This window comes from Ornithodoros turicata, chromosome 10, assembly GCF_037126465.1.
Source record: "Ornithodoros turicata isolate Travis chromosome 10, ASM3712646v1, whole genome shotgun sequence".
Classification (NCBI taxonomy): Eukaryota; Metazoa; Arthropoda; class Arachnida; order Ixodida; family Argasidae; genus Ornithodoros; species Ornithodoros turicata.
In genome coordinates, this window is record NC_088210.1 from 5,707,886 (window position 1) to 5,724,130 (window position 16,245).

A 16,245-nucleotide genomic window follows, 5' to 3' on the forward strand; every position below is an offset into this window, starting at 1 on the left:
TGAACTGCACGTACTGAGCACAGCTGGTCAATAAGGACCCCGTGGGGTGCTCGGGTGCTTGAACAAGCGGGTTAGAGTGGCTCCAAACATCCTGACATATAATCGCATCTCCCTGTTCAGACCGTACTGTGTAGATGACCATTCCAAACGCATTGAGTTCCAACGCGGGAACAACGCCAACCACACATTCTCCTGCGACTTCAGGACGCGCCCAATAAGGCACTGTTCATGCAGTTATCGGCAGCACTGGAGGTGATCAAGGAACCAGTGAACCCCCAGGAGCACCAAATCAACCCGCAGACCGACCATTGTGGCGTCGCTCACGTTCACAGCTGTCTCGCGACGTAAAACCATGAATTCTGAATGAGTTTTAGTATAACGTACGCTGTCGCCTTTTCGTACCTAGGGGATAGCGTACGATATCCTGAAACTCGCTATTAGGGAGTTTTAGTGCATCGGAAGCATTCTACGAAAACGATACCATAAAGGAAGCTGTCAAATCAAAGACCAGAGACGTGACGTCAGCCCCATCGAATGCGATTGGCTTATCATATTTTCGGAAACGTTATCGTGAGTACCTTCCGATATACTAAAACTCGCTATTATCTCGAGCGCAGAAACGACACGACCTTCGGCTTCCCTAACGAACAATACCTTTATGTTAATTGTGATGACTGGGCTGTTTCATTGCCAGGGGCGATAACATGTTCGAGTCGAATAATAGTGAATTGTAGAGCGTCGTGCGCTATCGCTTTTGCGTACGTAAGCGATAGCGCGGTGGTTCCGCGCACTGTATGAAGCTCTCCATATGTTCCTGAGGTGGTGCGCAGCACCACCACAGCTATCCCCTAAGTACGGCGAAGGGGATAGCCTACGGCGCACTAAAACTCGCTAGTGAATCGCCCCCACAGTGAGTACCTGAGTCGTAGAGTACCAAAAATGTTTAGTGTGCTTGAAGGGTAGAGAGTTGGTGGGCTCGATGTTACGCAAACGCGCTGTTCTCACTGGTTATTTATAAGAAGCTGTCAAGAAAAACAAGACACCCTGTATATATATTATGTATATTATCAACAGTCCGTAGCGGAAATGACCTTTCTCTAGCTCTACTACAGGGCAACGGTTAGCTGTGCTCCCGCCTTCCCTGTTGTATGTCATTCGACTGCAAATATTAAAAGATTGAATAATATTACTAGATCCCTGCGCTATGCCCTCTTCGGGGGGGGGGCAGTTTGTTTGTAAGGAAAAAAAGAGAGACGAGGGCTGGGGTAGTCTTTGCCCGTTACCACATTAATCCGAACAAAACTCAACGAGCCAGGAACGTTTGTTACAAACGCATTCAGTCGTTTATGAAACCCTTCCTCTTTTATTCTTTTTATTTCTCTTTATTATTATTTTCGTCAACATTACCAGCAGCCTTCTCTTCCTCCCATTATGAAAAAAATACAGCTATAAAAATTACGGCAGAAATCGCTGTGAAGATTGTCACTTGTAATGTTTACTGTATGGACGCTGAGGATGGGTCCAGAACAGAAGTCCGTGCGTAAGCTTGTAGAATGTTGTTGTCACGAGCGTTGTCATCGGTTTCTTCCTCACCCATTCAAATGCGATAGCATTAAGAGCTCATCGCGTGAATTCTCCGACGGTGTAGAGTAGAGGCTTGTGGAACCCGAAGTAGCTCACGTACATAGCAACCACTAGCTTGTCTATGGCCCTTACGAAGACACATCCCGTATGGGTGATCGGAATTTTATCATCACTCGCTAGAAGCCAATGGAAGGCTTCCTTCATAAAGTCCACGGACCAGTTGTTCACACATAATGTCCGTATTGAAGTCTCCCATGACTATCACGGGCATGTTGTTCCTTCGAGAGGTTCCTTCAAGTTTTCTACGGAGGTGTTGCTTGCAGAGTACTCGAAGAGTTTGGCTAGAAGGGACCTCTTGATCTTGCCTTTAAAGGATCCCGGTGTAATGTATACCGGCACGAAGAGAGTAGGGGCATCCTTGTATTCCACTTCTACCAACTTCGGTGACAACGCTGAGGTAACTTCGCCAATTACCTCGCCTACCTCGGTACCTCGTTAAAGAGAGAATATTAATGAACGCACACCGAAGGAGTCTCGTGTGTTGGGTTCTGTGTTGGGTATAGTTGGCGACTACCCGATACTATGAGCAAGAGGAAATGCACACCTTTCCCTCTCCTGTACCACCATCATCATTCCCCTCTTTCTTTCACTCTTCAGTGAAAGGAATTCGGTGAAGGTGAATTCGGAAGTGTGGCTGCCATGAGCTGAAGTTCTGTTTTAACACTGCAGCTATATCCAGTAGTCCACGAGATCTTTCGCACGGCAAGTCTTGTAGCCGCGCTCGAACACGTGATCTTGACGCACCAGCCAATTAGTGCAGTGCTTACGCTGCGACATACCTCGCCTCATGAAAGCCCGAAGGGTCCGCTCTCAAATACACGCATTTTAAACTACACGCGGAAATGGCGAAACTTTCGACGTTGAAATGCCCTACTGTTCTACGCACAATCGATGGGATTGCCTTTGCAACCTGCTTTATGGGAAGCGTCAAGGTAAATTGCGGCAACTTTTCACCGCCAATGAGCTGTGACCATCCCCGTATCCCTTTCGGTGCCGCTCTCTCGTATTTTTTATTTTTATTTCTTTTCTTTGTCGATGGATCTATACTTGATCCGCGCAACTGGGCACTCTACGTTGGAGGGAGCTTGGATGTAGGATGGGGACATAAATTTCAATCCAGGATATGTTTTTCTCTGCGCGCATTTATTGAATGTACCTAACATGCCTCCGCATTTGAATGTCCTTTTCAACGTTTTTTAATGGTTTCGATTTACTTTTTTCCAGACGCTCACAAAACGATCTATCGTCTTCTTTCAGGGGCTTCGAGTTTTTCGTGCATTAATGTATGAACCTAAAGTAACGCGTGTTCAGCGTCGTGGTTACGTTCACTCAGATTCGAGTCTTCATAATTCATTACCTTCTGATACAGTTTTCAAGCAAGTGTGAATTAGGCATTTCAACTCTCACAAGCATGTTGGAATGTCACTCTGGAACTCAGGATGCGACTGGTTTGCCTTTTTCGATACGGAAGCTTTGTCTGAAAGCTTCCGTAGACAAGCGATACTTCTTTAAGAGTGCAGACTTGGCCTTGTCATAATCCTCTGCGTCCTCCTTGTTCAGCCTGGCAATTACGTCAGCTGCCTCACAAGGGAGAAGTGTCAACAACTTTTGTGACCAAGATTCTTTCGAAAATTCGACCTTCTCACATGTCCTTTCAAAATTCACGAGAAAGAGACCTATGTCCTCTCCTATCTTAAAAGGCTGCATAAGATCCTTCATTTTGAAAGTTTCAGTCCCCCTCTCATTAGGCGGGACGGAAGCACGATTGGATCGTTCAACCTCTAGTCGTTTTATCTCTAACTCTAGCCTTTTGACTTCCAATTCATGTGCTTTCTGTTTTTCCTCACGTTCAATCAACTGTCTCTCTTCCCGTTCCTTTTTCTCTGCATCACGCTTTTCCACAATCAGTTCCCAGCATTCTAGTAGCTCACTATCTTCCGTGTCTGTTTCACGAATGAGCTCTATGATACGTGGCTTCCTTTCCCCCTTCCCTACGCTGATCCCTAATTCCTCACACAGAGCAAAAAGATTTGGCACGCGCAACTTACTTAGATCCATGACGCTCATTTAGTGCCGGCTATACTCCAAACTGTACTGTTTTTCCTGAAGTTGACACTTATACGCCTCAAAGAAATCAACAGGTCTCCAACTATCGCTACAGTTTCACTAAGCACTGTGAAGCTAATAGTCTGGCAAACGAATGGAGAAAACCGAACACTCACCCGCACCAGAAGTCATGACCCGACGAAGTTCATCCCGACGCTGCCAACCAGTTGTTAGGACTCCGGGTGTGGTAGCAGGTCGAAGGAGACTCAGCGAGGGAAGATAGAGACGTGCAGTTTATTCACATGATGTCAGAGTAGAAAATGGGAGAGATGGGCTGTAGTGCCCAATGCTATATAAAGTCTTTGGCGCGCAAGGTCGACGTGGTTCTCACGCACCGCACAGTTCGGTTCCTTTCATCTTCAACTGGCGGCAAACAATTGATCTTTGACGGCGAAGGTACTGGCGGATCTCAAGTGGATCTCTGGTTTCGCTGCAGCGTGTTTTCGCGTATGCAGCTGATCTGGTGTCGTCCGGTATGGCGCCAGTCGCCAAGTCATAACAGCGCGCAACACCATCAGAACTCCCGTGATTGGTTGCAGAAGCCAGCGCTTTATAGCCGCTCGATGTTTACCGGCAAGCGCTTCCACCACCATCGGCTCTGAACTTTACACAGCTCATTCGGCTAACATCGAGTTGGTGTGCCAAGTATGGCAAGTATTTTTGGGACACCCAAAAAGACACTTTTGCACTGAATAAAATAGGATAAACAGGATAAAGAACGGCAACATTCGGGATGATGTGTGGCTAGGAGCATGTTATGCAAAAAAGTTCTCTTCCAGGACTGTAGTGACGTCGGAGATGACAGGTAATGTGACACTTTCCGTTCCACATGCTCGCAGTGAAAGTCCATTGAAAAAGAAATGGTTTGCTCCAAGGAAGAATTGAGCCATTTGACTATGAAGCCAAATGTGCTACCGTGGCGGGATCATATTGCGCGTTGTGGTGTCCTCTGCGACGGTTGAAGTATATCAAGATTGGTTTTGCAGCGCCGACTCCTTCCGTATCGTGGTACAATAGGAAGAGTTATCGGAGCATTCGCTTGTAGTCCACTGTCTTCTAGATTCTCCGCGGGGGAGGGGAGGGGGAGAAAGCACGTGACGCGACGCTTTCCTCAGCAGTGTCTTTACCGAGTTTGGTGAACACCGACCGTTTACTTCCCACCTGAAAGAACTCTTCAACAGGGATCAGATGCTTCGTTTCGAATTCGCATTCGGCCGTTGCATGATGTGTGCATAACATAAGCGAATATATTATATTTTTTGGGGTTCTAGTTTCGATTAAACTGAATGAGGACCTGCGCAATGATCAATAGTTTACAGTTCCCACTTTCATGACGGTGAACAGCCGCTGGATAGCGCATCACCATCAGATGCACCGACCGAACGGCAACTTTATTTCGAGATAATGATTGAGGTTTTTCCATCGCCACAGCCCAGAGGCGATATTTTTCCCCCGGTAATTTGGTTAACGAGTCTCCCAGTGAGAACGGATCCCCTGAATAGGGGATTCAGCATTGCTCATCACCTCATCATCAGGATACATCTCATCCTGTCCATTGTGCATTGGGGTAGTGGGCCGCAACTCATGTGGCGAATTTCGCTATTCATCATCATTAATGTATCTGTTGCTGTTGTTGTTGTTGGACCTGCAGTGCGATACACCCACCGGTAAGAACGAGTTCGCTGAAGTCGGTGCGGCTTCGTTTTAGTATTACGTTGGACGAAAGTATCTCAAGATATGTATGTTGTCGCGGACAAACATGTCTATTTCCAGGACAACGTAGGTCTAATAATAATAATAATCCGTTGTTTACGTCGCGAATTAACTATATCAACATACGTCCGCGAGCAGGCGTTTTCTCTGATGAACCTGAGTATGTCAAAGATACACTCATAACTATAACAAACGAGCACCACAAAGTTGAAATTGCGCAATCACTCTCACACGATGTTGACGCAATAGCTACAAACAAGAGGTGCAAAGTTTCCTCGCGACACAGCAAATACACGGGATGAAAGGAAGGATGAAAAAGACATCAAGACAACATGCGCGACGAAAAGTGGCGCTTTCTCCTCTTCTGTCGATCTCCTCTCCAAGGACTACTCGGAAAGTGAATTATGTTACACTGAGGCTTCACTCATGATTATGACTTTATGGCACATGATCTCAGCCACTCTGCGGGGGGAGGGTGGGGGTGGAATGTTTCCCCCGCAGAGTGACTGAGATCATGTGCCATAAAGTCACTCTGCATGAAACGCACAGCTTCCTAGTTCGTACCTTGTTTGTGATCTTCCTAAATAAAAAACGCTGCAAAGCACAACAAAACGCAAATTATGGTGCCATAAAATGCTACCGCGGCTTCAGCTACCGCGCCGTATATGTTGCTGTGATGGAGTAACTTTTGAGTGTCCGCAAATGAACCTCGGCCATTTCTCAAGTGTTTTTTTTTCTCTCTTTCTTTTTCAGTACGGTATGTAAGTTCGTCATGAAACACACATGTGAGGAATATGAACCACGTCACGAGTGGACGAATATGGAAAATATACGCCACGGAAGTTACGCGTTTTTAGCCTTGCACCCCTTACGAAACGCTTGTCAGGAAATGTCTGCGATTTTCCAACAACGTGTTTTATATGAGTGGAAAGAGCGTTTAAACATGATCTGAACAATTCCACTCATGTGAACTTTCTTGTATTTGCAAGAAAGCAGTTACGCGCCGAAAAAGTGCGATATTATTTTTTTATTTTTTGCCAATGAGGTGGCTTTGCGATTTTTTCTTTTTGTTTGTTACCTAGACACTTGCAAAACGTAGAGCCTCAACAATAGAGCAAACAGTACAGCAGCGCATACAAAATAAGTGTGGACAAAATTAACTGCATAGCCGTAATAGTTACGAAGATACAAGACCTGAAAATTGTGAGGAAGCGTAGTGCTCGAAATAGCCATTCTTGAAGATTACTTTAAAAAAGAAACAGCTGTAAGATATTTTCAGCTATTTCTCAGGCCACTTTATTCCGAAGAACTAGGCGTCAACGTATACTGGAAGGAAAGAAAGAAACAATCAGTGATCGGCAGAACCGCCCTGCCTCACTCGGCTTGAAATCACAGAATTGCAAAATCAAAGCTTATATGGCTGCGAGGTCTGAGAGCGACCATGTTTCAAAGTGTAGGATATCACTGATCAACGTGCTTTCGATGCTAATCCAGGTTGTTTTAGCAAATGAAATGTACACTTAGCGACGGTTAGGCTTAGCAGAGCGGAGGCTCTAGACCAACATAAAACGGTGCGACATTGGTTAGTTTATAGTCACGAGAGACCCGTACAGGGTCGGCCACACTTAAAAGTATCGTGGGAGCGCATGACCTGCAAGTATGCCAGCGCCGGATAACGGATGCTCCTAGGTTTGAGACCTCGCGCCTGGCGAATGTTCGCCACCTCTCGGTTGGGTCCGTCATTGCTCTCGTAACACTGGCAGGCGGGGTCACCCACCTGCTGTTGCTATTCTATCGATGTTTTGATCAGTGCGTGGCGCGACGTAATCTCTGTCTTATCGGAATCGAGAAGAAAAGTAAAAGAATATGCCGCGCCACGTACTGATCAAAACATCGCCAGCAGAGATTGAATAGCAACAACAGGTGGGTCTCCCCGCCCGCCAGTGTTATGAGAACAATGACGGACCCAACCGGGAGGTGGCGAACGCTCGATAGGCGCGAGGCATGCGCGACGTCTCAAACCCAGGATCATCCGTTGCGCGGCGCCTGCGTACTTGCAGGTCATGCGCTCCCGCGATACTCTTAAGTGTGACCGACCCTGTACGTATAGTGTTGTAGTGAGACCAGGGTTAGACGGAGGGCCGTGCAGTCTGGTCGGACCCACAGTGATGTCACTTTCAATGCCAAGTTCAATTCTGCATAAAATACTGTTTTATTTCGCTCTGCATGAGTAATTTTCGTGAAATCTTTCGTCGCCAAAGTGTTCATCAGTTGCTTCGATCCGTTCACGACAGCTTCCTGCCGATCACAACTGGACAGGTTACCTCAACCTGCTCAGCAAGATGGTTAATTTGTATTGTGACATCTATGTATAAATGTAGCGCACCAGCTGACTGATATTCTTCCTGCAGGTACCCCCGGCGTCAGCACCTGGGTTGTTTCAGGACAGAACGTGACGGACGCGACCAAACTTTTGAGTAAGTGAGTACGTTCACTTTAGACGAACGATGATCTCGTTTATTATCATTAATTATTAAGCTAACTTAATTCTTCCTCCGTTGATGTTTCTGTGTCCCGCAGTTCCTCCTTCTGTCGTCGACTCGGAAGAAAACCAGCAAGTGCTGGTTCAGGAAGGGGAGAAGTTAAGCCTCCGCTGCCCCACAACGGGGCTTCCCAAACCAACTGTGACTTGGAGGAGGGACGACACACTTCCTATTCCCTTTGGATCATGGTACTGTGAGTATGAGGCCTTCAATGCCACGTGTAATCATTGGTGTACTTATGGCTACTGCATGGCTAAGTAGTAAGTACAACCCACAAAACCAAAAAACATACGGAAGGAGTCTCAAACTCAGCCAAAGGTTGATGCAAAACGGAACCCATTTAAGCGACAGGGTGAGAAGGGAAAAGATTTCTCTGACGGGCCAAAGGTCAGCGACAGCTTACTCCACACAGTTCTAACAATTCCCTCATAATTCTAACAATAGTGACTCCTCTCTCTCCTGTTTTCCCTTTTACGGGCTAATTTTGTTTTCCGCCGTCGATGAACTTCAGCGACTTGGTTCAACCTTTCGCTCTCAGTACGAGACTACATCCATATTCACATACACATACCGTACAAGCAGCATGACCGAGATGGAAAAAGCATGACGGTGATAGCCAAGGTCGTGGGATGTGGCCAAGGTTGACTGGGTCAACTTGGCCCAAGGTTCGAATTCTACCACAGGCTATACTCTCTGAGGTCATTCCGGAAGATTTGCCAGACGAGTGACGGCGCCGTTCCCCTTCAAGTCGGCCCAGGACGCATACTAACCTAAAGCCCCAATACTTCGTAAAAGTAGCGCGAACCTCTGAGGATCGCCGCTTTGCTCCTTTTTCACGCGGTCTACGCCGTCTTGCCTCTTTTATTGGGCTTTCGTTATCACGATTTGCGGAGCCTCTTTCGTAACCGCCATACCAGCAGCAGAATGCAGGCAGACGTAGGGAGTGCCAATGGCAAAGAGTACGACTGCACTTGTTTCTGGGTCTCCCTGTCAGTGTTTTACGCAAAAATTTGTTCCTGTACGCTCACGTGCCATACAAGATGTGGCGAAAGTAAGAAATGTTTGCGTTGCGTTTCATTGCAAGAGTATTTATAAGGGAACGCCACCATCGAAGCTTTGCAAATAAAAGGCTTTGCAGCCCTTTGCGTTTTGTCAAGCACACACCGTTATTACTTTCATTTTAGCTTACCCACGCTATGGCCCTGCAAAGCTTTTGTCGTCACCGCGTAGCCACGTTTTGCGTCGGGTTGCGCCCCGGTAGTGAATTTTTGTTTGTGTTCAGGACCATTTCACGGATGGGTCACGCTCCAGTCAGTGAACATTGCATGCATTCTTGAGAACGTAAAACAGTGAGGCAAGTAGTTGACCGTGCAGTATACCGTTCTCCTGTTTCTAAATCAACATACATAACAGAACACTGTCGTTTCTTATGAAAGGAATTGGCTCAGAGCGAGAGCTGCCGACATTTCGAACAGAGACTGTTCTTCTTGGCACTGTCCTCGTGTCCTTTGTTGAAATTCCTGCCCGATATGTGTTGCCTTTTTGCAGTTGCTGTTTTTGTACGCAACTACTTCACTTTATTGAACCAAGTTGAACAAGCTCGTTTGAACCAAGCAGGGGTACTGTTTGAATCGAGCTGCTTTTCAATACGTTAGAACATGGCAGGCCGTTCAAAATTTGAAGATTATTCGAATTAACCCACCCGCGGTGTACCCGGGATTCAGAGGCGGGTGGAAGTGCGCCCTCGATGCAGCGGTTTGGCACCACAACCGATCCCACACTGCGGCCCTGGGATGCAGCCCACTCTTCGTATCTACAAATACCCCGTCGTCATTTCCAGCTGACGAACAGCTGGGTGTGAACAAACACGTCGTTTTACAAGAACGGCGGCGAACACCACAGGAAACCCAGGCATACGGCTGCAGGATGAAACAGAACTTTGACGCCCGTAGAAACACGAAATTACCGGAAATTCGGGTGGGGGACGAAGTGTTGGTGAGACAATGATTACGCGATGCTCACGGTACCTTCAGTGGACTATATGCTGTATGGGGGGCAGTGCATCAAGCAGGGATTCTGAAAGCCGTTGGATACACGGGACCACAGGGAGCTAAGCACACGGCTACGATAGGGAATGTTATTTTATACCATCCACGGAGGGCTGTATGGCTTATCGGAGCTTTAATAAAGAACAGCGTAATTACTTAAACAATGCCCTACGATAGCTACTCCGATATCTATTCTTAAGCCATCGACATATCTCAACTATGGGAAAGAGACGTTTTTTTTTTCTCTCCTACAGTTTATACTTTCTGAAACGACAAACAACTGGGAAGCAAAATAAAACAAGCAAACGAGTATATGTGCGTCCTTTCAACCAGATGCTTGAATGAGGAGGTTTGTAAAAACTGATAAATAATAATCCGTCGAGCGGTCATCATCCACAACGCGTGTGATGCCTCACTCCAATCTACCTGCTCATTGCCACAAACACGGCTACAGCACGGCTGTCCTCTCCTAGGGAACAGCAATACAGGCGGCGCCACTGTGGAGGCGAAGGGAGAGAAGTGAGCGTGAGGGGGGACGGAAAGAGGACTTGTCGCTACTTTTACTATTCAGGGACTTTATACTAAGCGCCTCTCTCTCCACCTGTCAAGGTCTCTACGCCGTTCATAGCCACAGTTGGTTCGCGGCGCTAACACGAAAAACGTCAAACCTTTCATATTCCATCGTTTTAACAAAGCAGATGTTTCAAGAAGAAACAGTACCGAGGGAGGCGAACCTCAAATAAAGAGACGCATGAGTCGCTACGAAATGATTCAGTATTCCCCATTAATTTGCACAAAGCTGTAGAATTCTTGTGATTAAATGTACTCCTTCAGCTGTGTTGCATGCAGATACACGCACTTTACACGATGTCAGTTTTTCTTTCTCTGTATGTACCTTCCTAATAAAGCATACGCCGAGTAGCCTTTTCAGACAAACACTTGGTACAATCTCACTGCCACAACAGTAGGAACAACAACTTTATTGTGAGATGATGAATGGGGAGATCCATCACCAGGAGCGATACTCCTCACCATTGGTGGTGGTGATGCGGGGGAATGAAATAATGATTCGTTCATAATAAGGATCGACGTTCTATGGTGTCCAAAGGTGTCAAAAGAGCTTCGAGAGCGTTGGTAGGCTGGATTTGGTCATGGACTAAGCAATTGTGATAGAGGGCGGACGGTATGGACGGAAGGATGGTACTGTGGGCAGTGAAGAAGAATGTGCCCTACATCTTCTAAGGCAACGCAGTGACAGCATCTTCACATCTTCACCGCAGTGACACCAGTGGGAGAGCCAACTTGTCTCAAGCAATAACGCCACTGGGGTGTGAAAGCCACATCGAGTCCGATGAATTAATGCAGCACTTGGCGAGAGGCGTTTCGTAGCATGCGAAAAGCGAGCGTTGGATCAACTCTCCTCAGCATAGATGGGGGATGGGGAGAACGCCAGTTGCCCATTTTCAGTACGCGACGGGTTTCACGAGGGGTCGGGAATGGGACGGGGGGAAGAAGGGGACGGTCGCATCTCAGTAGCGCGATACTTGTCCGTCTCCGAGACGAGAGAGCTGCCTCTGCTGCGCTGTCAGCCTGTCTATTCCCCACAATAACACAATGGGCTGGAACCCACTGCGACCAGCCTGCGCCCTGCTCGTACACGTGGTGGTAAGCCATTTTACATCGGTGACCACAGGTGGGGATGAGCCTCGTATAACCGAATTTTCAATACCTTGCAGTGCAGTTCTTGCAGTCAGTGAAGACTTCCTATCCCCGCGGGGTAAAATCAAAGATGTGCTGTCTGGATTTAGCGGGACAGAACAAGGGTCCGTGCTGAGCGGCTGCCAGGAATCAACTGGAGCGCGTTCGTTTATTCCTCGTTCTTTTTGCATCCTTGCCACCGAGGGCGGATTGATCGGTCGGATGATCGGGGGATTGCGCAGTGAGGGCTACTTTCAACTGGCGGTCCAGGCGCTCGACCAAACCATTCGCCGCGGGGTGGTAGACTCCGAGGAGGCTGGTGAGGGCTGAGAAGAGGGCACAACGGAACCGTGGTCCCTGGTCCGTTGTGACAGTGGATGGACAGCCGAACCGTGCTGCCCAGGTGGTCACAAAGGCTTTGGCGACGGTTTGGGCTGGGATATCTGCTAAGGGAACAGCCTCAGGCCACCTCGTAAACCGATCCACAGAAGTCAGGGTGTACTTGTAACCATGGGATGTGGGTAGTGGGCCGACTATATCGACATGGACGAATCGGGCTCGTGGAGGAAGGAATTTGTGGAGCTGGGTCTTAGTGTGCCGCCCAACTTTCGAGCGCTGGCAGGAGAGGTAGGTTTTCACCCATCGCTGTACGTCCTTATGGATGCCTGGTCAAACGTTTCGTGCCGTCAGAAGTTTCTGAGAAGCGCGGACACCAGGGTGGGCCAGACTATGGGCAGCGCCGAAGATCTTCCTGCTGAGCGGCTGCCAGGAATCAACTGGGGTGCGCTCGTTTATTCCTCGTCCTTTTTGCATCCTTGCCACCGAGGGCGCTACAGTTGCAGAAAGGAAAGGATGGCATGGAGTTCCGCAACTACTGATGAGGTTGGATGCGAAAGCGGTAGTCATTGTACTACGAGTTCGGATGGTATGACGAAGGCCGAGGCGGACTTGCCTTTCTGGATGCGCTATCTGTATACAACAACAACAACAACTTTATTTTGAGGTGGAGAGTGGGAAGGTTCATCGCCAGCGGCGATGCTCTACCCCATTGCTGCTGGGGAGGTGGGGAATAAAATAAGGATCCCCTTCACAATAACGATCGAAGTCCGATGGTGTCTAGAAATGTCAAAAGAGCTTTGAGCGCAGATCGTTGCTGGGCTGGATTGGGCCAGGGACCAAACAATTTCAATAGGGAGAAGGGGCGAGAGTCCAGCTGACTAAGGGACTCGGAGAGTGCGGTTCGGGAGGCACTGAAGAAGAATGTGCTCCAGATCCTCAAGAGCACCACAGTGGCAGCTGGTGGGATAGTCAACTTGTCTCAAGCGGTAACGCCACTGAGCGGTAAAGGCCACATCGAGTCGCATTCTGTGGATTAATGCAGCATCTTGACGAGAGGTGTTTCGTGGCATGCGGAAAGCGAGCGTTGGATCAACATAGATGAGAGGAGAATGTCGGTTGTCCATTGGCGGGAAGCCAGGGGTGTCACCAGGCGTCGCGGAATGGAACAACGGTCTCCTCTCAGCAGAACAATACTGGTCCGTTTCCGATACGAGAGTGCTGCTTCTGCGGCGCTGTCGGCCTGCTCATTCCCCACGACACCACAATGGGCTGGAACCCACGTGAGAACTAGCCTGTGGCTTGCTGCCTAGACATGGTAAGCGTAGGCGTGGTAAGCCGTTAACACATCTGTGACGAGGGGTGCGGATGGGCCTCGTATGCCGGAATTTTCAATAGCTTGAAGTGCAGATTTGGAGTCTGTGAAGACTGTCCATTCCCGCGGGGTAAAATCAGCGATGTGTTGTAGAAAGAAAAGGATGGCATAGAGTTCCGCAGCTGTTGAGGAGGTTGGATGTGAAAGGCGTCGTCCTTGTACCACGCCCTCGGATGGTATGACGAATGCTGAGGCGGACGTGTTGTTTCGGGATGCGCCATCTGTATATGCTGCCATAAACGTAGAAAACTTCTCGTCTACAAGAGCATGAAAATGGGCTCGGAGGACTTGAGGGGGGACCTGACCTGGTATCGAATTTTCCTGAGGAGCGGGTGACGGGGAATGTGAGCACGAAAGCGTAGGAAGTGCCGAGCCGTTTCACGTTCACGTAGAACCTCAACCGTGAGTTCACCAGCTTCAGCCAGGACTTGCCGTGTTTCAGCCATTCTTGGAACTCCGAGGCAGCGACGAAGGCTTCGTGCAAACAGGGACCGAAGGGTATTTAATGATGATGCTGACATCCTGTGCAGAATAGGAAGGCTGTAAAGGACAGGCGCCCTCACCAACGCCGCGTGAACTGCGAGCAGGGAACTCTGATCACAGCCCCATCCTGAGCCAGAAAGATGTTGAATTGCGGGGAGCCATCGCTGCACTTTCGTTTCAAGGTGTTCAATGTGGCTAGCCCAACGCAGGTCCGAGTGGGTGACAGGGCCAAGGAAGCAATGGAAATGTATAAGCCTAAGCCTCTTGGCACCAACCCAAAAAATGGAAATTTGTCATAGCCTTGCGTGTGAAAGGCAGCTCGACGCACTTTTCGGGCGAAAGGTCCATCCCAAGTTGCGTGAGGTACGTATGTGCATTGGTTAAAGGGATAGTCGCATCCGGAAGCGTGTTCCGGAACTATTATGGTCATGTTCCCTGTCGTTCATAATGTACGCCGGCAAATTTTCTCCGCACAAATCCACTTGGTTGACTCAGAAACGATTTTTAAATGTTCGCGCTTCCGGCGCGCACGTCAATCCCCGCAAGGCGCCGACACTGGATGACGTCACCCGGATAAACCAACCATCAGGAGGCGCTCCTTCCCGCCGCAGATTCTGTGTGTGTCTGAGCGTGCGTCTGACCCTTTTTCTTGTTGTCTTGTCGCGTTTGCTTTGAAGTACTTTGAACTACAGCGTGTGGCCTAGGATTTCACGCCGTTGACGTGCGATGTCACAGCCAGGAAACCGGTGCTACGTGCTCGGGTGCAGAAAGACTTACAACGCGAATCCCGAGCTTGCATTTCACCGACCTCGCAATGGCGAAACGAAACGAAAGTGGGAGGCAGCGATCGCCAGCCACTACTGTGGTGTGGCCCAAGGATTGAATGTTTCACGCGTCTGTTCCTGTCATTTCGCCGACGACGCCTATTTTGATGAAGATGTATTGCAAGTTCGGCTTGGGCTACGGCAGAAACAGAAGCGGCTGAAGATTGACGCCGTGCCTACCACATTCGATCAGGAACAAGGGCAGGAACCAGTAACGGAGGTAAGCGACAATTTTGCGTGGTCACAGCTATGCGCTGCGATGAAAAATATCAGTTGTCACAGTAAACATCATCGCAAACACCTGGCCTCGCCGCCGATTGTAACGTCACAGTCACACCGGCTACTAATGTACACAAATTATTACAATGATTGCAGCATCCTGATGCAATAGTACGCGAACTCTAGAGAAAAAAGATTGGTGTGTTGTTGCTGTGCTAATTGTCGCCAGTATTATGCCGGAGTAACGTAACACTCCCACATGACTGCATTATTCTAATCTTATTGTAGCTTGTGGATGTTTCTACAGTTGATAGTGTAAGCCTGATGGCAGCATTCAGGGATGTGAAAGCATCGCAATCTGTGTTTGGCTACGTCCGAGACACTTGCATCAGTATTCTACTGCAGCCTTGTTGCTAATTTCTGGCTCTATTTCAGGCGGCAGCAAGCACGTCAACGGAATCAACTGGATTTGGTATGTTTTGTCAAGCCACGAAAATATTGCAATTTTTTTGCACGCCCCACAAAATAATGGATATGTACAAGCCCTGAAAATTGTCGAGTTCTGTGAAAGGAATCTTGTGTGATGTGGCTGCCAGTGTTTATAACGTAATGTCGACAGGAAAATAACTGTGCCAGTGAAATAGGGACCGCAAAGGGGAAGATTTATTTGCATAGTCATTTTTATATTTGTTATTGTACCTGCTAGGCCCTCAACGTATTCTTTTGAGTGTTCATACTCGAGGCCATATTTCAGATGTGAAGGTCATGGCTGAAGCAAGTGCTGGGGACCCACATCACGGCGTATCTCACAAGGGGGTTGTCATCCCCTGAATCCAGGAAGAGGAAAACAATGGACAGACTTGCATAGCGTATTAGTACACCAGATATAGATCTGCCAACATGAACCCTCCACATCCCTGTGGCAGCGTACCTGTAACCGCCCAGACTTCACACCACATTAATGTAGAACCACAGCACAACATAAAAAGCGTAGGTTTATTTGCCTCCCATACATAATGGGAGGCAAATAAACTTATGCTATTTCGTTATTCCCACTCCGTCATACTCCACTGTACAATAAATCGATACAATTATAGGGTCATTCTTTATTCCCGTCACTACACCGCATTGACAATCTGCACAGAATTCAAAATATTCCCACCTCGGCACTAACGTAGTGCAGTACAGTCTCGATTTGATGTCAGAGCTAATACTGCCACGTGTAGTAGTTTTTGCTGTACAGATGGGTAGACAGT

General features: G+C 48.2%; 2 protein-coding genes across 2 annotated transcripts in view; both read left to right on the plus strand.

The window, feature by feature from the left end:
* Nucleotides 1-16,245, plus strand: part of LOC135370296 (uncharacterized) — a 469,518-nt gene that overhangs the window by 413,699 nt on the left and 39,574 nt on the right. Inside the window, exons 7-8 of the mRNA XM_064604007.1 lie at nt 7,875-7,940; nt 8,044-8,199. Coding sequence (XP_064460077.1) covers nt 7,875-7,940; nt 8,044-8,199 — 222 coding nt within the window. The remainder of the gene's footprint in view (nt 1-7,874; nt 7,941-8,043; nt 8,200-16,245) is intronic.
* On the plus strand, nt 14,333-15,957 carry LOC135370297 (uncharacterized). Its single transcript, XM_064604009.1, has 3 exons — nt 14,333-14,990; nt 15,425-15,461; nt 15,744-15,957. The coding sequence occupies exons 1-3, from the start codon at nt 14,673-14,675 to the stop codon at nt 15,818-15,820; spliced, it is 432 nt and encodes a 143-aa protein (XP_064460079.1). The 5' UTR covers nt 14,333-14,672; the 3' UTR covers nt 15,821-15,957.

Excerpts from the sequence above, each read along its gene's own strand:
- LOC135370297 (XM_064604009.1), top strand. The coding sequence starts at position 14,673 with ATGTCACAGCCAGGAAACCGGTGCTACGTGCTCGGGTGCAGAAAGACT. Across the intron at positions 14,991-15,424 it reads GGCAGGAACCAGTAACGGAG|GCGGCAGCAAGCACGTCAAC; the intron begins GTAAGCGACAAT and ends GCTCTATTTCAG. Across the intron at positions 15,462-15,743 it reads AACGGAATCAACTGGATTTG|ATGTGAAGGTCATGGCTGAA; the intron begins GTATGTTTTGTC and ends GCCATATTTCAG.